Raw genomic sequence first — 23,794 nt, 5'->3', positions numbered from 1 at the left:
CTACCCTCCCTCCCAAATGTAAAGCGTCCTTGCGTTCAGAAAAGCGCTATAGAAAATTAATATATTATTATTATTATTATTATTAAAAGTGCTATATAAATAAACTTGCCTCGCCTTAGATACTGGGCAAGATGTGTAGTTGTTGTAGTGTAAGCTAATAACTCATTCCCCCTTTTTTGTTCTAGCTCTGTTCCGAAACTAGCTTGGATCGCAGCTGGTCTAACTTGTGATTATATCGATTAGGCACAGTGTGGTGTTGCTATTAAACGTGCAAAGCTAGATTGATTTGCAAGAAGGACAAATGGTGAACGGACTGCATTTATAAAGCACTTTATCCTGACTTCCACACAGAGGCCAGGGCTGCCATGCAAGGTGCCACTTGTTCATGGAGGCTGATATTCAGACACCGTCATTAACTCGAGGTTAAGTATTTGTGGATAAATCGACTTGGGATTGAACTCATGACCTTCGGATTGAAAGTCGACTGCACCACCTCACAGCCACAGTTGTCTAATGTCATGCTCTTCTCCACAGAGACGTGGCTAATTGGTTCAACTTGCGAATCACTTAACAAAAAGTTTGCTTTTCCATCAACGAGAGACTGAGAGGAGACGCATCCTGACGCCACTGTTTAAGTCGCATCGCGGTCCGTCCGCACTACGGCTTCGACAGCTTCGAAAACGGTTTCCAACGCTTCTGCCCGTTCGCTTTGAAGGGGGTGACGTCACTTTTCGCCCAACTGCATTGTGGGAAGCAGAGTGGAGCTTTCCTGGCGTTTCAAGTTGAGCAATGTTCAACTTCTGAAGCTTCTGAAGGTTTCGGCAGAAGCGTCAGCCAATCAAATCATATGCCAGTACGAGCTCAAGCCAATCAAACCGCTGCTTGTGTGTCAGGGGGCAGTTTTTCGCGTTCACACTGCAGTGGCATGGCTCTTGGACAGGGGCGGACTGAAATCCTAAATCCTATCGACCCACCTTTTTAAGTGTTCCGGTTGTGTATACAGTATACAGTATTGTAGCGAGACCTGGGTTCAGCGGGAGGGGCTTGCATAGGGGAGGGGGGGGTTGGCAGGGAAACGGGGTTCAGGGGGAGTGGCTTGCATAGGGGGGGGGGGGGGGGGGGGCGGTTGGCAGGAAAACGGGGTTCAGGGGGAGTGGCTGCAGCCGTAGGATAGAAAAGGGGGAAGTGACGTCTGACTCAGAGGTCGCGCGGCTATGGAGAAGAACGTGTTGCCCACATTCTGTTACTGAGTTAGCTAGTTAGTTAGCTGAGTTAGTTAGCTAGCAGGTGTATTGTTTTGGGTGCAGTCGCTTTTGCCTCCACTTGTTGTTCAAATAAATGTTGAAAGAAAAAGTAAATCTGTTTACAGTTCTGTTTCATGTGGGTGTTGAGAGATGTATCCATAGATTTAGTCCCTAATGTTGCTCTCAAAGTGCACCAGATTGATGCATTGAACTTCAACACTTAAAAAAACATCATGCATGCCCCCGGACCCCCCTAGAGGAGGTGAGGTCCACCACCTGCCCACACCCCCTGTTAAACTGTCCCACCCACATTGAGGATGCTTCCATGTTTTATTCCATGTGTCAAGTCAGGCAAATTGGGTCAAAATGTTATTGCATCAATGATCTGTTAACATTAAAATCAATAAATATATGCTGTAACTATTTTGCTCTCGGCAACTCAAGGGCTCAGGTGATGGTCCAAAATAACATTAAAGGCATAGGGTTTCTTGTTAACATACTTTCGTCGCCGGCCGGCCGATACATGCCGCGCATTAAGTGGGTCTGTCTCTCAATTAATCCCCGGGCCACTTTTCCCCCCAGTCCGCCCCAGTTCTTGTCGTGTACGACGAAGAGTAGACATTTATTACAGAATGTTGGGAGAATACTGAATGTCCTCTTCCAACGTGAGAGTAGCATGCTAACAAAGGTATCCCAACTGTAGCTGTGAACATGACAGGATGTGTGATGACCTGGAAGTGCATCAGGACTGCTTGAGGCAGATGATAGCTATGTGATGATTCAGCCTCTATGGAGAGAGACATCAAGCATGCTCATTTCTGACGTGGAGCTAATCTGAAGTAAACATTGATACTGCTTTCTGTTCCTCCATCTTGTGACTGTGTGACTCCCTCTCTTGGATATCAGCATGTAAGGACACTGCTCAGGGACTAGTTGATGCTCTGGATGTGATGACTACTTTCAGATTTCCAAAAGTCAGGATTTCGAGAGAAAGTCAGAATTTTGAGATTTAAGTCAGAATTTGAGAGAAAGTCAGAATTTTGAGAGAAAGTCAGAATTTTGAGAAAAAGTCAGAATTTGAGAGAAAGTCAGAATTTTGAGAGAAAGTCAGAATTTTGAGATTTTGAGAAAAGTCAGAATTTTGAGATTTAAGTCAGAATTTTGAGAGAAAGTCAGAATTTTGAGAAAAGTCAGAATTTTGAGAAAAGTCAGAATTTTGAGATTTAAGTCAGAATTTTGAGATTTAAGTCAGAATTTTGAGAGAAAGTCAGAATTTTGAGAAAAGTCAGAATTTTGAGAGAAAGTCAGAATTTTGAGATTTTGAGAAAAGTCAGAATTTTGAGATTTAAGTCAGAATTTTGAGAGAAAGTCAGAATTTTGAGAGAAAGTCAGAATTTTGAGAAAAGTCAGAATTTTGAGATTTTGAGAAAAGTCAGAATTTTGAGATTTAAGTCAGAATTTTGAGAGAAAGTCAGAATTTTGAGAGAAAGTCAGAATTTTGAGATTTTGAGAAAAGTCAGAATTTTGAGAGAAAGTCAGAATTTGAGAGAAAGTCAGAATTTTGAGATTTTTAGAAATAATGTTGATAAGCTGCTGTGTATGTGATGACTGCTTCCATTCTGGAGAGGATCACAGAGACATGGATCCTGAGATTGAAGCTCAAGCCGGGGACGAGTGAGATTTGTCTAACACAGAAGCAGATTGCAAAGTGACCAGAGCAGCCGATGCAATCTGCCATTGTTGTTTTTGCGTTTTTGATATTTACGCCTTTTTTGCCGCGAATATTAAACGGTGGCGTACGGACGTGGCTCCTGAGGCAGAGCGGAACAAGAACGGAACTGAGGTGGATTAGATAACGTTGCCTCCCGAGCTAAAACGTTTTGGCTCCAAGGAAACACTTTTAATAACTCTCCGTACAGAATTTCTTAAACACTAACTTTTGTTTTTCAGAAGAGCGACTTCAGTCAACCTGAGTCTGGAGAAGTTGGCAGACGCTCAGGAGGATTCGTCTTCGAACAAACGTCTGGACATAAGAGCTGAGAGCCTGGAGAGACAGTCGTCCACGGAGAGTCAACCTCCTCCCAAACCCCCCCACACGTACTACGACAGACACCGCTACCCCGAGGAAGGGGAGGCGAGGACAGGTGAGGCCCGTCATCAACATGTGTCCCCTCTTCTTCATGTCTCTTCTACATCAACATGTGTCCCCTCTTCCTCATGTCTCTTCTCCATCAACATGTGTCCCCTCTTCTTCATGTCTCTTCTACATCAACATGTGTCCCCTCTTCTCCATGTCTCTTCTACATCAACATGTGTCCCCTCTTCTCCATGTCTCTTCTACATCAACATGTGTCCCCTCTTCTACATCAACACGTGTCCCCTCTTCTTCATGTCTCTTCTACATCAACATGTGTCCCCTCTTCTACATCAACACGTGTCCCCTCTTCTTCATGTCTCTTCTACATCAACATGTGTCCCCTCTTCTCCATGTCTCTTCTACATCAACATGTGTCCCCTCTTCTTCATGTCTCTTCTACATCAACATGTGTCCCCTCTTCTCCATGTCTCTTCTACATCAACATGTGTCCCCTCTTCTTCATGTCTCCTCTACATCAACATGTGTCCCCTCTTCTCCATGTCTCTTCTGCATCAACATGTGTCCCCTCTTCTCCATGTCTCTTCTGCATCAACATGTGTCCCCTCTTCTCCATGTCTCCTCTACATCAACATGTGTCCCCTCTTCTTTATGTCTCTTCTACATCACCATGTGTCCCCTCTTCTTCATGTCTCTTCTACATCAACATGTGTCCCCTCTTCTTCATGTCTCTTCTACATCAACATGTGTCCCCTCTTCTTCATGTCTCTCCTACATCACCATGTGTCCCCTCTTCTTCATGTCTCTTCTACATCAACATGTGTCCCCTCTTCTTCATGTCTCTTCTACATCAACATGTGTCCCCTCTTCTTCATGTCTCTTCTACATCAACATGTGTCCCCTCTTCTTCATGTCTCTTCTACATCAACATGTGTCCCCTCTTCTTCATGTCTCTTCTACATCAACATGTGTCCCCTCTTCTTCATGTCTCTCCTACATCAACATGTGTCCCCTCTTCTTCATGTCTCTTCTACATCACCATGTGTCCCCTCTTCTTCATGTCTCTTCTGTCTTTTCTATTTGTTTCCCCTCTATAGATAAAGACAGTCATCAAACCCTGCCCCTGACCCCCCGGCTGACAGAGGACAACACGAGCAGAGACAAGTCCAAGAAGAGCGTCTTCAGGAAGTTTTTCACTAAGAAGTAGAACTGTGTATTGACTCAGGGGACGGTGCAGGGGACAAAGACTTTGATATTGAAATGATAAAAGCCTTAATGGATGCCAAGTAGAAGTGTTTGTACTCTAAAAGTTATTTTCGATTGAAGTGCCTCACAGAAAAAGAGAGAAACCTCCAAACTAATGATAATAAATGAACTCAGATTCATTCCCGACCCGAGTCCCGTAGAAAGTAGGTCTGTGAAGTTCCTCCCACTGAAGGAAGACCGATGCACTTGAAAGCTCAGAAATCAAGAAAGTAAGAAGAAAGCAGTGTAACATATTATATCTTAACTCAAAGTCCATTGCTCACTTCTTCCCAGATTAATGCGCGTTCACACCGCGGTGCTTTCCCCACAAAGAACTCTTTAGTTCTCATGAACTAAGTACAGATCGCGTTCGCACCAGAACAAGTCCCTGAGGGGAGGATTAGGCAAATGAGCCGCTGAAGTTTCTTCTTCTTCTTCTTCTTCTTCTTCTTCTTCTTCTTCTTCTTCTTCTTCTTCTTCTTCTTCTTCTTCTTCTTCTTCTTCCTCCTCCTTCTTCTCCTCCTTTGGGTTTACTGGCAGGCTGCAAACCACTTCACGGCGTATACTGCCACCCGGAGTCCCCGGCCGGAAGTCCCCGGAGTTGGGAAAGCCTTCCGAGTAAATCGCCAGAACGCCAACACCTCCTCATCTCCACCGCTCCCATGTTTTCATAATGCTAATGCGAGGATAATAAAATGGCGGCTTCACAAAACTTTTTGGGGAGTTTTACGGGGGGTGGTTTGCAATCCATTTGCAGTTTCATGACCGAAAGAACGAGATCGCGGATACAAGCGGTCGAGATGGGTTTCCTCCGCCGGGTGGCTGGCGTCTCCCTTAGGGATAAGGTGAGAGGTTCGGTCATCAGGGAGGGACTCGGAGTTGAGCCGCTCCTCCTTCGCGTCGAAAGGAGCCGGTTGAGGTGGTTCGGGCACCTAGTTAGGATGCCACCTGGGCGCCTCCCTAGGGAGGTGTTCCAGGCACGTCCAGCTGGGAGGAGACCGAGGGGTAGACCTAGGACCAGGTGGAGGGACTATATCTCTTCTGGCCTGGGAGCGCCTTGGGACCCCCCAGTCAGAGCTGGTGGATGAGGGGAAAGGGACGTTTGGGGCTGGAGCTGCTACCCCCGAGACCCGACCACGGAGAAGCGGAGAAGATGGATGGTTTGCAATCCGCCCAGCCAATCAGAAATAGGAACCTTTTTTCGACCTGCTCTCTAGCCGGGACTGAAAAGGGGGTAAACAGGTTCTCCTGAACTAAGTTCTAGTTCCGGATTTTTTTGGTGTGAACGCAACAAAGTGGAAAAGTACCGCGGTGTGAACGCGCCTAATGTTGTTCCTCCGACTAAGGAACGCCCAAAGATGCTTTTGAACGCTCCTGAAAAAGCTAGTAAATTGGCCTTTCTGTACATTTTACAACTTCTTTCTTTTAAAAGAGATGCACTTAAGAACAGCCACGTTCCCACAGTGTCAATAATAATAATTTGGTAATCTTGAAAAACACATATGAGTTCATAATTAAGAGACAGGAACTAGACGGCGATCTATCTGCAATGTGTTAGCTTCATCTCAAAGTGTTTTTGAAACCATCCAGGTCTTTGAAACAGACGGCTTGTGTGTGCTTTTAATTTAAAATACTTTGAAGGGACTTTATCTGGAGAGTAACGTGAACAGACAGCAAATCAACTCAAACTAATTTCTCACATTTCGGAGCATAACAAAGTGCTCCGTCCTAAAAGATGACGTCGATGTTTCTGGAAACAAACTCCCATTTATTTATTAACGAGCAACAAATCCAAACATCGTCTGCCGCTTTGAGTCGGATCAATAAGTCGATCATTAAAGATAATCAGTCGGATTAAGACGTCGGAGGGAAATCAGGAGTTCAGACACTTAAAGCCAATTGAAGTGATTTCATTCAGAGAGGAATCGTAAACATCGTAAACATGTGATGTCACTCCGTCATTGATTAGCAAGCGTTGTTTCTTCTCAGGGTTTCAAATCTCTTTATATTTCTGTTTTCAGTAATAATCGTTGTACTGATTACTGCCGGAGATTTTATAAGAAATATTGAATCAAACTCATTACTTTGATTAAATTGCACTGGATGTTTCTAATAAAAAGCGTCGGCTAAATGAATGTCATTAAATATTTCCACATTTCACTTCCTGGTTGTTTTTCCCCCTCTCACTTGTTGCACAGCAGGGGGGTCAAACTCAATGTCATCGCGGGCCACATCAGCATTATGGCTGCACTCAAAGGGCCGGTTGTAACTTTAAGACTATATAAAAATACATATATAAATATATCATATATATAAAATAATGTCCATCATTGCCTCTGCATTGGATTATCATCGCATAGGGTAATAACTTCATAATTAACTACGTCTGAAAGCAGAAGTCTCGTCAGTGCGTATGTCCCAAAATGATTTAAAAAGAAAAGCCAAATTCTGGAGAAAAAAGAAATAGAAGAATCATTTTGAAATAAAAATCTAATTCTGAGAAAAAGGAATTCTATGAAAAAATGCATATTTTGAAGAAAAAAAGGCAAATTCGGAGAAAAAAGTCATATTTCAGATGCATTGTGGGACATGTAGTTTATGGGCAACATGCTTCTGCAGCATGTAACCGTATAATAAACATATTATATTCTTTGCAAGCTCTTGTGGGGCCACATAAAATGAAGTCGCGGGCCGAATGTGGCCCCCGGGCCTTGAGTTTGACACAGGGTTCTTCTGAAAAGTCGTGGAAATTCAAAAAGCTGATTCCAGGCCCTGGAGAATTTATGGAAAACAATATTTTTCCCAAAGTTCTGGAAATGTAACTAAAATTGCATCAAATATAATTTATATTTTATCTATTCGCCGACATAGTAACACTATAATGAGAATAAATACTGTATCGTAATGAAACGTAAAATGGCTTTTAGCTGACGAGGTGTTTTGCTGGTGAGAGATGTTAGTTGGGTTAGTAGTCTATTTGATTTGTTTTAGATACAAAGAGTCCTTAGGTAAAGGTCCTGGAGAAGTCACTGAAAATCATTGGTGAAAAGTGTGTTGATATACCAAACATGTATTGATTTATTTACCTGAAAAATGTCCATCGGTTTTTATTTTGCAGTCAGTGAAGTGGGTCAGTAGCTCCAGGAAATAGCCACACCCGAATCCTGTTATATTGTACATTGTTCAATAGTACTTGTATAGTATTTTTTCAACTCAATCTTAGTTTCTTGTCAGTTGCAGTACTTGCTTTTTCTTTTCTCTTAACCAGTGGTGAAAGAATAGTTCCCACTTTACTTAATTAGCAATACTATTGTCTTATAATACACCATTACAAGCATTAAACCTGTCATGTTGAAGTACAGAAGAATAACCAGTTCAATGTTCTTGGCTCTTTTCACAACATCATATAAAACAAGCATTTTACTGTTGGCATTTGACGACGTGGAGCCAAGGTAAGACATCTCCTCCGTAGATTAGTTTGATTTGTATTTTGTGTAAAGCGTCTTTGAGCCCTGGGAAAAGCGCTATGAAAATTAAATGTATTATTATTATTACAGTACTACATAATATCATATCAGCACATGCATTTTATTACTTAAAAGGTAACTATGGCTGTAAAAGTACAATATTTCCTTTACTTACTGCTCTCCCACCTGTCTGCAGATATAGAGGTGTAGTTAGATATAAGTACTACTTTAATGTATAAGAGTTAACACCCCTCGCTTAATGGGCTGGCCCCTCAGTATCTCCGGCCTCCTGAAGGTGTACACCCCCTCAAGGGCTTTGAGGTCGGCTGATCAGCTGATGCTAGTAGTCCCTAAAACAAAGAGAAAGACCAGGGGAACCCGAGCCTTCTCAGCGGTAGCCCCCAGGCTCTGGAACGACCTGCCCCCCCCCCCCCCCATGTCAAATTGTCGCCCACCCTTCAAACTCTGAAGACCCGCCTCTTTCCCCTCGCTTTCGAGCCAGTCTGAGCTCTCTTTTATCGATTTGCTTTATTGTCTGCCCATAGCCTTTTATCTATTATTGTTATATTTCATTATAATGTTATGTTTGCTGTGAAGCACTACAGTAAACCCTCTGTTTTTAAGTGGATTGGATTAGCATGGGAAGAATAGGAGGCTGCGATCTGACCATTCCATCTTCTCTGGATCTTATGAACTTCACTTTGTGGTAAATGTGATTCCTGTAAAAGCAGTATTTTGGAATTCAACCTCTTAGCTTTATTTAACACTTACTTAAGTTTCGACAAGTTATTGAGCCCACGTACATTCCATGAAGTTATCTTAAATTCTGTAGAAGTACTACTTGTACTTACTGCTCTCCCACCTGTCTGCAGATGTAGAGGTGTAAAGATAGAAGTACTACTTGTACTTACTGCTCTCCCACCTGTCTGCAGATGTACAGTAGAGGTGTAAAGATAGAAGTACTTCTTTACTTACTGCTCTCCCACCTGTCTGCAGATGTACAGTAGAGGTGTAAAGATAGAACTACTACTTGTACTTACTGCTCTCCCACCTGTCTGCAGATGTACAGTAGAGGTGTAAAGATAGAAGTACTTCTTTACTTACTGCTCTCCCACCTGTCTGCAGATGTACAGTAGAGGTGTAAAGATAGAAGTACTTCTTTACTTACTGCTCTCCCACCTGTCTGCAGATGTACAGTAGAGGTGTAAAGATAGAAGTACTTATTTACTTACTGCTCTCCCACCTGTCTGCGGATGTAGAGGTGTAAAGATAGAAGTACTTCTTTACTTACTGCTTTTCCTCCTCTCTGATCCCTGCAGATTTAGACGTGTAGTTGGATAGAAGTACTACTTTACTTACTGCTCTCTGACCTGTCTGCAGATGTCGAGATGTAGTTCCCCCCGCGGCCTCATGGTGTCGCTGTCGCTGCGGTAAAGCGCCTCTCTCCTCCGGCTCTCTCCGTGTGAGTCTGCGGGCTCCAGCCGGCAGATTGTCCGGTTCAAAAGTGTATTTCCAGCGCTTGACATTGATTGAACCATTAACCCTGCGGCGCCAACACAGCTAATGATTTTCTCTTCTGCTTGTTTTGTGCTGCAGGACAGCAGGAAGCTCTTCTTCTTCTTCTTCTTCTTCTTCTTCTTCTTCTTCTTCTTCTTCTTCTTCTTCTTCTCTCTCTCTGTGCGGCTTCTCTCACTTGTCATGCTTTTTGTTTCACAATCGAGGCCGTTCTCGTCCTGTGTGAATTCATGTTTCCCTGCGAGAGGTGTTAGTTGATTTGATCCACAGATTCCTATAAAGGTTAAAGATTCAACATCAATTTCAAGACTGCAGCATCAAGGTTTGGACAAAACACGTGACGGTTAAAACGGACTTTAAGTAAATACATATTTGTCAAACAATTAAAACAACAGTTAAATACATTTATTCTGGATTAATGCAATATTTTTAAACAATAAAATGCGCAACATTTTAGAAAATCTTACTTCCAGTCAAAAACCAATCAAGCCATATTACTGTCATGGTTTTTTTAAATGGTGTATTTAATTTTTCATGCAATATATTTAATTGTTTAAAAACATTCGTACTCAATCTCTCATGAACTGTAAAGTGAACATGAAGAACTGGAAACGAAATAGCCTTTAAATTATGCAATAACAAATAGTGGCATGATGATAGCGATAAGAATGTAAGCTCATGGCATACATGCTGTCTCCATGGATATGATGTAAGTTAAATCAGACACTTAAAGGTGGTTTATGAGTCCGTTTCCCTATCTATAAAAAAGATAAAATATATGTAAAAAAATAAAATCCGACTGTATTTAATGTGCATAAATATTTGTTTGCAAATTAAAGGCTTTAATTATAAATAATATGATATTTAAAAACACTATCTTAGCTCCACACACACTGAACAGCTTCCCTGTCACCGTTATATATATGTTTTTGTATTGGACACATTTTTGTCCCTGCAGGCCTCCGTCTGATTCCCGTTTCAACGTAAGGCTCACGGCTACAGAAGAAGGGAAAAACAGGAACCAGCAGGAGAGCAGAGACAGAAATGTCTGAGTGATTTCTGCTGCAGACAAACCCCCAGTTTAACCAGTTCAATCACTGCTCAGACTGGGACTGTGTCTGTTGCAAAACCAGTCCGTTTAATGCATCAGCTTCGTGCAGAGGATTTATCTATTTATTGTTCAAACTCAGCTGGTTTCTATTGGTGGCCGGATATACAATATTCTAGCACTCAGGAATGGATTTATGCTGTTTTATTCTTCTTAAAACATGCATTAAAATCTTAAAGATTAAGCAATTGATGACGTATAGAAACAGCACTTCTCTGTATCTTAATCAAATCAACAAAATACACTGAACATGTTCCTACAATCCTATTAAACAAATAATTCTATATACAACAATGATCAGTCAGCTTATTTAACACATCTGTCACACATGTTATTATTCTAACAAAGTGTACTGAACTCATTTCCAATTGATAGTCTTAATATTGTAATATTGAAAGAAGCAAGTTGCATAAAAACTAAAAGGAAGAGTTTTTTTCACGAATGATATTTTAAAAAAAAAAGCAGGAAATATTCAGAGAAAAAATAGAACTTTGTGTCAAAAAGCTGCAGAAATTGTATTTAATTGACATTGTCGGACACTTTTTCATTTTAACAAACTGTTGTCTTTTACGTATTGTTTGAGTTCAGTCGAAAATAACCATTATAGCAGCATTCACAGAAATATGATATCTATATTGAAATAACGTCAATGTGCCTCCACAAAAATACCAAACCGGTCATTATATCATACAAGAAAAGGAGCTGTAGCTGATGATTATAAATCGCAATGAAATCTAATTATTAGCAGATATTATTATACACGTGCAAAGTAAGAACTTCACGGTTTGTTGACGCTTCTCATCCGACAGTTTAATCACATTCACGCCCACGTGGACATTTATCTCATTCAAACTGTCAGTGTTTCACTCGTATCATCACATTTAGATTAACATTTAAATACTTATCTGATCGGAAAGATAAAAACAGATCTCAGTGTCACGTCTTTGAATACGTCAAATAAATGTATCCGTCAATATAAACATTAACAATTCCTATTAAGTCCAATCTTAACGTGCTTGTCTCTTCTCATCAAATCAAATGTAATTGTTTATTAAAGTGTGGCGCAAGAACAATAGGACGATGTCGATCCAACGTAAAGTAAATCGATGAAATGTACATTATGTATGTTGCTGTAGTTTCTGTGTCTGCCTGTAGGAGGCGCCCTCTGTCTGTAATATCCCTCCGCCACATCACAACTTTCTCTCTGAGCCCTTAAGCCTTTCTAAGGTCTTAAAATGTATGGAAAGGGGCTTAAAATGTATTACATTTGACTTAAGGATTCCTGCATATACCCTGAATAATAATAATTATAATAATACTCTGTTTACAGGGTCAATTATCCAACATTTCTCAACCCTAATGTAACTACGTATTCTAACAGCTGTTCGTTTCATAATCATATCACGATTATTTACTTTCGAGCGGACTAAATTCCCAGAAGACAACCAACTAACAGCTTATAATTCAATAACATATTGTAACATGTGATTATAATCAAGCATTTCTAAAGGAGTTTAATTGAAATCAAAGTATAATACCAAGCTTGAAAACAATGAGAAATCATTTAGCGTCTGTACGCGTGGAGGAAATACAAAGTGAAACACTCGCTTTACTTAGACATGGGTAAACTTTACTGTAACGACCACATTGTGTCCGTTATGCAAGTTCATATTCCTAAATAAAACCATAGCACACCTTGCTGTTAAAACTCTCAAAAAAAGCCCTTAAATGGTCCCTTGAGGGAACTTTTATGCATTAGAATGAGTATAGCTGCAGTTTTGTATACGTTTTCCAAAACGTCTTAAACCTGGAGAAATCTGCCAGTTTAGATGAAGCTGTTTGATCGCCTGCTGTCGCAACAACATGTAAACATTTGTGTTAATTCAGTTTTCAACATTTTGTCTATACACTTTTTTCGTCTTGGTCGTTTCAAACTATATTATAAGATGAGCCAAAAACCTGTAACCCGTTAAGGAACCCCCAAATGCATTAAGATCCCCTTTAAAGCCTCTTAAAGTGAGTGGAAATCCCTAATGAATCCCCTTAAGGACCCAACAAAGTCTCTTAATATAAGAATACCTGCAACTCCCTTAATAACTTCTAGAACCTTCCAACCTGGAAAATACCTTAAGGATCCTCATGATACCCCCTTAAAATCTCTAGCATACCACCAAACCCCTTACACTCTCCCTCAAGAATCACTTCAAGTTCTTAACTTTTCCCAAAACACTTTAAATTAAGAACTGCCAAAAAAAAACTTAAAAAAAACCCCTCAGGAACCCCCTTAATGACAACTGAAGAACACCTAAGAAACACTTAAACCCAAAAGGTCTCCTTTTATAACGCTCCCCTTAAACCCCTGTTTTTTTTCTTAAGAACCCAAATAAACTATTCCAGGTTAATGGAACCCCCAATACCCACAGGAACCACATATAAGACCTCAATAAGAAACCTCTTAACTTTGTGGTTCCCCTTACACCCTTTAGGAGTCACTTAAACTTTAGAAGCAGAACTAGAACCCCTTGGAAGAAACCCCTGAAACTCTTCGCAACCATTGGAGCTTCCCTTAAGTCAACTTTTTCCCTACTAAATTGATCTTTTGTGTCTTAAGTGTTTCCGTGAATACCAGAAGAAAAGTTCCAGAGAGTTCTTGGATTCTTCGTGGAGGCGTGTCAGAAAAACAAGTTCCTCAAGAACTCAACGAAACACAGGGTCCTCGATGGAGAGACGAATGCTCCGGAGGACAGATCACTTGGAGAACACAATCCCCACGGGAAACGTCTTAACACTGGACTCTAAAAACCTAAGGAACTCAGAGAACCCCTTAACGAACCCCTTTAAGCTCTGGTCGGAACCTGAGGAACCCCTTAATGCTCCGACAGCAGGTGTTCAGTGGCAAACATCAAACCTCTCTCTCAGCATCATTTCAAAAACAAACCAGACTTTTAGAAACGCTTTGATTCTGCGCTGAATCCCTTCAAACTCTTCTGGCGGTATTAAAGTTAAACTTAAACTGATTAATAGATGGATAATAAAAGTTTGAATATCACGCATGTAGAAAAACCGGATGTATTTGTTTCTAAAGATGGTTGAGATGTTAATTAGGATGAGGTCAGAGGTCGCTATCATATTTCTGTGTCTTTGATTACATTTAAAAAAAAAAAAAACATTATTTCGTTCCAGCCAAACAGAATCGTGTAATAAAAGTAGACGTGTCATAAATATAATTATAGTCCGGGAATAATTTTGCCATACATGTTTACCTTTCGCCCTCTGACGCAGCTGACCGACCTTGAGCATCCGCTGTCTCCCTTAAAGGTGGGGTGTGTCCTTCACTTCAGAAACACTTGTTATACTCCAGCTCTCCTCGTCTCTCTGAGTCCTGACTCCATCAGAGCTCCAGCTCTCCTCGTCTCTCTGAGTCCTGACTCCATCAGAGCTCCAGCTCTCCTCGTCTCTCTGAGTCCTGACTCCATCAGAGCTCCAGCTCTCCTCGTGTCTCTGAGTCCTGACTCCATCAGAGCTCCAGCTCTCCTCGTGTCTCTGAGTCCTGACTCCATCAGAGCTCCAGCTCTCCTCGTCTCTCTGAGTCCTGACTCCATCAGAGCTCCAGCTCTCCTCGAGTCTCTGAGTCCTGACTCCATCAGAGCTCCAGCTCTCCTCGTGTCTCTGAGTCCTGACTCCATCAGAGCTCCAGCTCTCCTCGTGTCTCTCTGAGTCCTGACTCCATCAGAGCTCCAGCTCTCCTCGTGTCTCTGAGTCCTGACTCCATCAGAGCTCCAGCTCTCCTCGTGTCTCTGAGTCCTGACTCCATCAGAGCTCCAGCTCTCCTCGTGTCTCTGAGTCCTGACTCCATCAGAGCTCCAGCTCTCCTCGTGTCTCTGAGTCCTGACTCCATCAGAGCTCCAGCTCTCCTCGTGTCTCTCTGAGTCCTGACTCCATCAGAGCTCCAGCTCTCCTCGTGTCTCTGAGTCCTGACTCAAATTGCTTCAGAAGTTTCTCCCACGATAATAATAAAAGGTTAAAATCTAAATAAAGTAAAGTACAGTCAGTGAAATGCGGTTGCCGTACGGCACGTTACAGTTTGAAAGTGTTGTTTATCGTGCGGTCTGGCTTGGTTCGGTTTCTCTGTGAGCGTGAACATTGTTAAAGTTGAACTTCGCGGTTGCAAGTCGACCAACAAACAAGTCGAGGAAGGCAATCTGGCTCTCATCCGTCACAGCGCAAATGGAAGTCTTTAATGCGCTTGACTCTCGGGTTGACTGCGTCTGGTTCGGTATTTGAGGCCCCGTGTTGTTGGGCATTTAAAAAATAATAATATTAAAATCTGGTTTGTTTGTAAGTTAGCCAACGAAAGAACAAGCAGACTGCCATTCTGAAAACACTTACAGGTGGGGTGGTAAGTTTCAGAAACCGGCTCGAGATACACTTTTTGTTATATTCCATGGAATGCTCTGAACATCCGATAGCAATGAATATCTGAAGTGCTTTGACAACAAATCCATAAAAAAATGTCATCTGTAGAAGCCGTGGCGCTGTAAAAAGTACAACTGGCCTACCTGCCTGTCAGCCTGCCATCGGGGCACACACTCATCTCGTGCCCTCATTGGTCGTGTGCGCGTTCGTGTGTGTCGGGGGAGGGGCTCTGAGAGGAAGTGGCAGATTTTCTCCGGTTGTGTATTTTCAAATTCTAGCGATCTCGAGCCGGTTTCTCAAACTTACCTACCCCACCTTTAAGTGGATCCTGGTTTGGTTTGAAGTCAAAAATAACCTATTGTTTGGCTTCTTTATTTGTTCTATTTCAACGACTTCTCTTCGCTTCCTTTTGAGAAATCCACCTGCTGGTTTGGCTTGAAAGGTTTAAAGCGAAGAAATCATAAAAATCTGATCAAAAGTCAGACAATGCGTGAAGAACCTGCAGGTGGAGTGGATTCATCTCCTCCTCCTCCTCCTCCTCCTCCTCCTCCTCCTCCTCCTCCTCCTCCTCCTCCTCCTCCTCCTCCTCCTCCTCCTCCTCCTCCTCCTGATATAAGCACAGTCGCTGATCGGTCCGAACTCAGCTCACATCCTTGGACTACCTATGTTGCAAATGTATTATCTTTTCAATTTACACACGGCATCTATTGCACGTCTGTCCGTCCTGGGAGAGGGATCCCTCCTCTGTTGCTCTCCCTGAGGTTTCTCCCATTTTTCCCTTTAAACTGGGTTTTCTTTGGAAGTTTTTCCTTGTACGATGTGAGGGTCTAAGGACAGAGGGTGTCGTATTGTCATACTGATATTCTGTACACACTGTGAAGACCACTGAGACAAATGTAACATTTGTGATATTGGGCTATATAAATAAACATTGATTGATTGATCCTCAGCTTCTGTGAGCAAACTAACAACAACAACAACAACAACAACAATAAACAAACCCGCAGCACGTGTAGTCCGCTGAGTCACAGAGGAGCTGACAAACAAACAGCCAGTTCAACTTCCCGCTCTCCAAATAAGAGCCTGACGGAAAACAACAATGAACAACATTCAATGCAACGCAGAATGTTGGCTCGTGTTCACACTCTTTTGTTGTTGCTATTATTATTATCATTTTAAATGTTTGAACTTGGAGGTAATAGCGTGACTAAAAGTACACTTTGTAGGAACTCAAAGCCAGCAGTTCTTCTTCAAAGGCCATGAGATGTGACTGAACATCTGAGGAAAAGCCAAGCAAGTTGACCTGGTTGGTATTTTAAGCTCAATTGTCCTCAATTATGATCATTATTCTTCCTCTCCACCCGGATGAGACACTGGGATAAAGCGCGTGTCAAAACAAATACTGCTGTGTTGTGTTTCCATGTTTTCATGTTTCCCTGTTTCCTAAAACACAAGTACGGAAGCCCCTTTAGACATGTCAGACTCATGTGCCGCTATTGTGCAAAGACCACAGCGATAGGCTAATGAGAGAAAGTAGGAATATTGAGAGTCAAAGCATCAAGTAAAAAAAGTTTAATTTAAAAGACATTTAATTATTTTTTAGTGAGATCTGATATTTTCAGCTTCGTCTAAAATCTTCAAACTGAAATAAAATCGTACTTTTACGTGTTTTCCAGAATGTCTGTTCCTTCTTGCTCTGTCTAAAATCTACATTATACTTATTATTATTATTAACCGCCAGAATCTGAGACTTCTCTTCTTCTTCTTCTCTTCTTCTTCACATCTGCGTCTCGCTGCGGAGATCCGGCCCGGTGACGCTTCGGGGTTTCGGTGCGGAAACACGGCTCCAAGGGTCCGAGACCTTCCGCTGGTCCTCCGGGGGAACAAGTGTCCTTCCTTTGGAGACAGAAACATCGGTTGGTTTTTTAATCCGGAGATTTCTGTCTTTCATGGAAAGGGATTTTCTGTCCCCACTTTGTTTGGAAACACTTTCTGTCTTTGTTGGTCCCAAGAGACTTGAATTCATTTCTAATCTGCCTCAACATCGTGAGACTGTTTAGTTTGTTGCTCCCGAGTTTCTGCCACAAGCTGATTGTTGTAGAGGTTTAATGTCACTTTCACCCCGCCTAGAAGTGCTCACATAACTCTCCATGTGTCTCAGAAAGCTGTCGCAGCATCCTTCCCTGAGAAGCTTTTATTTTGTTGAGTTGATAAAACTCTGCTTCAACAATAGCTCTATCGATAATATTAATTAGTGATAGTGATATTAGTAGTCTGACAATAACAGTAGTAGATTACAGCCAATGAACCAGCCCTTTATATCAGAAGGGGGGGGGGGGGGGGGGCTGCAGTTTGTACACTATCAGTATGGATATAATATCTTATCAGTAACAACAATACAATATCTGTAAATGTATTTTACAGCTGCGTAAAACCTTTGTTTATATCGTGTCTTCTTCACATGCAGTAAAAAAGCTCCATACGTAATAATACATAAGCTATAATAGATAATAATGCATGTTCCTATATTTATTTTCTGTAACGAATGCTCTATAGCCTACTTTATTATTAGTGTGAGTATTTGAACATGCAGTGGTCTCCTGTGTAATAATGGCAGCAGCTGATAGGCCGTAGCACATCTTAAGTCTTTACAGTTTCTACCGTCATTTCACATTTATTTTATTTCCTTGCGTGTAAACCTCTTAGGATATATATATATATATATATATATATATATTATGTATAATAGGTCTAACATGTGTCCATACTCGAGAGAGCCAATGATGTTAATGCTTAATATAATTGAATATAAACTCCCTGTAGGTTAATACAATCCCTAGAACACAAAGCCCTCGGTGTGTGTGTATTAATGCAGCAGTACACGAGTACTTGTGCAGTAGTATTACTACTGCATATAAAGAGAGTACTGAAGAAGTCACATCTTGTATCAGACTTGGATGTGAGGTGTGAAATAAAAGAAAAAGTGAAATATTTCCTGTTCAAAATATAAAAAGATCCATCCTTTAATTGTAAAATGTACTATTTATTTCCCCCAGTGATTAGTAACAAAGCAACCGGCTGAAAAGGAAACGTCTCGCGCGCGTTCTCCGGTGGCCTCGAGTCTCCGCACTCTACTGAACCCTCACTTGTCACTGAAAGTGTTTCTGCCTCCGGATCGCTTCTCCTCCAACATGGAGCCGCGGGAGGACATCTTCAAAGCCCTTCCAGGAAGCAGAAACCCTGACATGACTTTTACGCTTCTCCGGCGCGCACTTTAACGCACGGAGAAATCGGCTTTTGGAGAAAACAGAATCCTCAGCCTCAGCGCGCGCATTCAGTCTGCTGCTGCCGCCGCTGCTGCTATCTGACACTAACATCACCTCCGCGTGTCCTGACCGTGTCCGCGTGCCCTCCACATCCCCTCTCCTCTGTTTATTTTGCCTCAGACTTCTGGATGTAAACAGTTTTGAACACGCCGAAGGGGAAAATATTTGAATCGGAGGGGTGTAAATATGAGGAGCGGCGGGGATTTGGTGTACGCATGCACGGTGTGTGTTTTCCAGCGACAGGGTTTAGTTTAGCTGGGGGGGGGGGGGGGGAGAGGGGAGGGGTGAGGGAGGGAGGCAGTGTTGATAGGGGTGAGTGTGTTTTCCACGCTGCAAAAAGTGTCCGTGTTGGCAAGTCGTGGGGCGTGGAAGACTCTCTGGAAGTCTATTATTTGTGCAGCAAATATCTGAGAAATGAACATTAAGGACAACAAATATACCTTTTTAAAGAAAGCCTTCCACACTGCAAGAAGTGTCCGTGTTGGAACATCCTTTGGGATGTGTTGGACACTCTGAAGTCTGCTATTCGTGCAGAAAAGGTCAGAAATATACACAATAAAGCGCATAAATATATACCTTTTTAAATAAAGCTGAATTTATTTGACTTAAAATAGTGATTGTGTTTGAAAAAAACGTGACCAGGAAACACTATTTTTAACATAAAAATGCAGACAACATCGCCATAACAACCAAAATAAACAATTCACCGGAACAAAACAAACAAATAAATATCACATGTTTGGATTTTGATTTTAAAATGTCACTCGGAGACACGTGTTCCGACATAACGATGAATCAACAAAACAACCTAAATAAACAAATCGTTTTTGAACATAAAAATAAATAAAATTGTTTCGATGTTCATGTTTATTTTGATCGAGTTTTATTTTCAAACTCGATAACCGTTAAAAAAAAGAGCGGTCGGGTTGGGCACTTTTTGCAGCGTGCACGGCGCTGGTGCGTGTGTGTGTTTCCCTGTGCGTCATGATTGGCTGAACGCGCAGAGGACGCCTTAATATTTAATACTAATGTCCCCCTGGTTGGCTGAGGACTGGAAAGGTCCAACCAATGTTTTTTACTTGCTTTAGTGGCTGTGGCTCCCTAATTAATTGCAGCTATCTGTCTCCTATCGATGTGTGTGTACATGTGTGTGTGTGTGTTTCCCTTTCTCTCCCCAAAGCGAACATGAAATAGTTTGTTGGGCTATACTTTCTTCTTCCTACCGTTCCCCCCTTCCTTCCTTCCCGTTCGGGTTCGCAGGCAGAGTCAGGACAGATTGAAGCCCAGCTGTGTTCCTCGCGCTCGGTCGTTGCCACTTCCCCCCTCGTTGCCCGGTGATGTTGGATATGGGAGAGCGCAAAGAGGTGAAAATGATTCCTAAATCGTCGTTCAGTATAAACAGTTTGGTGCCCGAGGCCGTGAAAAATGACAACAACAACCACCAGAACCAGCAGCACCTCCACCAGAACCAGCAGCACCTCCACCAGACCCACCTCCACCGGCCCGGCGTGCCGGAGGAAGCCGAGCAGAAGGCTCCTCTTCCGGCCGCGCAGCAGGACAGCAAAGCGGACCCTAAAAGCGACTCCTCCGGTCCGGATAGCTGCCCGGACGAGAAGGAGAAACCGGAGGAAAAGAAGGACGGGAAGGACGGGGACGGAGGAGGGAAGGACGGAGAGAAGAAGAGCGGCAAGTACGAGAAACCTCCTTTTAGTTACAACGCTTTGATCATGATGGCCATCAGGCAGAGTCCGGAGAAGCGGCTCACCCTGAACGGCATCTACGAGTTCATCATGAAGAACTTCCCGTACTACCGGGAGAACAAGCAGGGCTGGCAGAACTCCATCCGGCACAACCTGAGCCTGAACAAGTGCTTCGTGAAGGTTCCGAGGCACTACGACGACCCGGGCAAGGGCAACTACTGGATGCTTGACCCCAGCAGTGATGATGTTTTCATCGGTGGCACCACGGGGAAGCTCCGGCGGCGGTCCACCACGTCCCGGGCCAAGCTGGCCTTCAAGCGGGGCGCGCGGCTGACCTCCGGGCTGACCTTCATGGACCGCGCCGGCTCCCTGTACTGGCCCATGTCCCCGTTCCTCTCCCTGCATCACCCGCGCGCCGGCAGCGCCCTGGGCTACAACGGGACCTCCTCTGGGTACCCGGGCCACCCCATGTCCTACAGCACCATGTTGACGCAGAACATGGGGGGCGGCCACTCGTCGTTCCCGAGCTCCAACGGGCTGAGCATGGACCGGCTGGTCGGCGGGGATCTCCCCTACGCGACGCACCACCTCACGGCTGCGGCTCTGGCGGCCTCCGCGGTGCCCTGCGGCCTCTCGGTGCCTTGCTCCGGGGCCACGTACTCCCTGAACCCGTGCTCGGTCAACCTGCTGTCTGGGCAGGCTAGTTACTTTTTCCCCCACGTCCCTCACCCCTCCATGACCACGCAGCCCGGAGGCTCCCTGCATGCCGCCCGGGCTTCGGCCTCCAATTCCCCGCAGGCTCCGTCCTCCTCGCTGGCTTGTGACTCTCTGAGGCCGGGTCTGTCCGGTTCTCTGCCGGCCTTCCCCTCGGGACTTTCCGGGGGACTTTCCGGGGGCTTGTCTGACTATTTCACGCATCAAAACCAGGGCTCGACCTCCAACCCGCTTATACACTAACACACTCCAACCCCTCACCCATAGCTCACCTTTCCATCCATCCCTCACCCCCATTTCCACCCTGAAGGAGTGAAACTCTTAAAAATGACTGGAACTGTAAGTTGAACATTTTACACTGAACATTTACATTGTAAAAAAACTGAAATATTATAAACTACCTATAGAGAAAAGAAGAGAGACTTAAACTGCAAAACAAAAAAGAGCGGCAGAGAAACTGACAGAAAGCAGCCCTGAAGTTTCCAGGTATTTTTTAATATTATTATTATTATTATCTCTTCTTCTTCTTTTCTGCTCGTCTCCCGCTGCAGTTGAATTCGTGTGTACATAATGTCTGTTCCTATAAGTGTCCGGGTCTGTCTCTGTATAATACTGTCAGTCAGCGACGTGCAATGTGACTTAAACAGAGAGGATGGTTAGGCTGATTTACTTCTGTTGTTCGAGGAGGCATTACTTTTATAGAATGTGTATTTAAAATAGTTTTGTCTAATTTTAAGTTTAAAAAAAGTTTAAATAATATTAATAATATCTCTGAAGCCGGTTCTTTGACCCGCATGTGTGCAGTATTATCAGGTGTCATGCGGGCTGAGCCGGGCCGCGTTGGAGGAATGCTTTCATTGGAGAAAACACTAATTTCTTTTTTAATTATTATTTTCTATTCAGTGAAACAGTTTTATTTCTAAAGCGACTCCTGCCGTTCAAAGTCCAGAGGCTTGTTTCTTTTATAGTTTCATTTCCCAGTTTAAAAACATGTACTTTTTATAGACCAAAGAATCGGTTTTTAGGAAATGTCAATATTCAGCTTGCAGAGTAGGAACTAGCATGAATGGATGAACGAGTGAATAGGAAGATGCCTGTGCCTCCATCGCTGCGGAACATGTCCATTTAAACGAGATTTTTATTTATGAAGAATATTTGATGTTTTGTTAAATTAGCGAACAATTCAATGGAGTTTGGTGGCGCCGATTTTTAAATGTATTTCACTGAATGTTTTATTGGTGCAGCTGGAGGCCTTTTGCCTTAACCCGCCTCGTGCCACTCCTAATTAAATAGAATACTAAAACGTGAATCTCTCGTTTTTAAATGGATATTTCCTCGGTGATTTTTTTTTTTTTTTTACTGTAAACGTGATCGCCGCTAAAAACGAATTTCACGCATCTTCTTTTATTTGTATAATTAGTAAAAGAAAGTTAAAAAAAATGTCTATTTGTAATTTGAATTTGGGGGTTTCCTTCTTTTCTAAAAAGGCAAAACAATGTAAAAAAAAAAGGAAAAAATGCCTCATTATCTAATACTACTTGGAATGATTGTCCTTTAATTGTCGTCACTGGTTGTGATAATATTGTGGTCTTATTCTTATTCCCGTGTTTGTCGCTTACAGAAGTTAAAGAAAAAAGATAAAAAAAATGTTTTAATCATAAAAAAATAAAAGAATAGGTTGCATTCATAACTAACGCATATCCCTTTGTCTTCTTTGCCACGTGTCGTTGCTGTTCTTATCTCCAGGGAATCAAAGTATTGGAATTCTTATTTTTTAAAAGAATTATGCATTTCTTCTAAATGTAACCAGAATGTGTTATTCACTGTCATGACAATTGTATGCTTTTATTGGACAGCAACATGTCTTACAACCCAACACATGCCTTCAGAGGCCTTGGTTTTATTTACAAATAAACCCCAAATATACCCTCTCTTGCACGCGACTGTTTTGGTTCATAGGAAACCATCTTAAAACCAAACCATGCTTTCGAGAAGCCTTGGTTTTATTTTATTTACAACTCTTAAAAAACAAGTCCAGAAATACCCCCTCTTGTCACTTGAGGTTTATTTTTGTTTATGTTTTGGGCCGTTTTGCTTCTGGTTGTTTACACACACACACCTTGTGCGTAAAGCTTCTTCCACGCACGCAGATTTACGCGCGTCCTGGTGGAAAAACTGTGTCAAATGATGCAACAGAGGTCGCGCTCAGGCTGCTGGAGCCTGACTGACTTGCGTGACATTTTCTTTGCTTTTCTGAAACCCGAGGCGCTGCAAGCTGCGGCCCGCGGGCTCACTGCGGACTTTCCTGCGTGGTTTTTGTGCAGAAATCCCAACAGAATATCACCGCGTGCGCTCGAACGTCACATGGTTTCCTTCAGACGCTGCTGTGTTTTGGAGCTTCGGTTTGATTCCACGCGCGAACATCGAGCTGTGTTGGAACATTTCAAGGTGCAGATGCTTGCTCTCCTCTGGGTGCAGACAACTCTGATTCTGAGTCTGAGTGTGAGCGTGTTTTCTTTGTCATGTGGTGTGTTTGTGTTTCTGCTGCAGCTAGTGTGTGTGTGTGTGTGTGTGTGTGTGTGTGTGTGTGTGTGCGCGCGTGCGTGTGTGTTTTGGATCATTATTTACAGATCAAACCAAAACTATTTTGCAAACAGCTGCACGTTGTATTATTTTAAACTTGCACATTTTCAGCCTTTTCTCAAATATTTGGAAGTATATTAATGTTTCTGCTCTCCTGAGTATTTCCTTAAATTCGTCACATGTCCCTTACGCAAAGGGGACTTTAAGTGTCTCCAGTTCTTCTTTCTACGCTTCACATTTGAATATTTGCCTCGGTTGGTTTGAAAGGACACCCACTCTCTAAACTGTGTCAGACGGAAAGTTAAATATCAGATGTAGCGTGCAGGTGTTTTGTCCTCCGTGGAAGTCAGACGTGGATTTGAGCGTTGGTGTCGTCTTGGC

The 23,794-nt window shown here is 42.7% G+C and overlaps 2 protein-coding genes across 2 annotated transcripts in view; both read left to right on the top strand.

Moving 5' to 3' along the window:
- sptbn5 (spectrin, beta, non-erythrocytic 5) overlaps positions 1-5,414 on the top strand; it is a 108,064-nt gene extending 102,650 nt beyond the window's left edge. The window contains 2 exon segments of the mRNA XM_071201657.1: positions 3,195-3,388; positions 4,437-5,414. Of these exon segments, the coding sequence (XP_071057758.1) occupies positions 3,195-3,388; positions 4,437-4,546 (304 nt within the window). The 3' untranslated portion in view covers positions 4,547-5,414.
- A 14,119-nt stretch (positions 5,415-19,533) lies between these two features.
- On the top strand, positions 19,534-22,507 carry foxg1a (forkhead box G1a). Its single transcript, XM_034111921.1, has one exon. The coding sequence runs from the start codon at positions 19,754-19,756 to the stop codon at positions 21,071-21,073; it is 1,320 nt and encodes a 439-aa protein (XP_033967812.1). The 5' UTR covers positions 19,534-19,753; the 3' UTR covers positions 21,074-22,507.
- Positions 22,508-23,794: the final 1,287 nt, after the last annotated feature.

The sequence above is a fragment of the Pseudochaenichthys georgianus genome, chromosome 22 (genome assembly GCF_902827115.2).
Source record: "Pseudochaenichthys georgianus chromosome 22, fPseGeo1.2, whole genome shotgun sequence".
In the NCBI taxonomy this organism is placed as follows: Eukaryota; Metazoa; Chordata; class Actinopteri; order Perciformes; family Channichthyidae; genus Pseudochaenichthys; species Pseudochaenichthys georgianus.
Note: the sequence above shows the minus strand (reverse complement) of the source record. Positions and strands in the feature narration are given on the sequence as shown.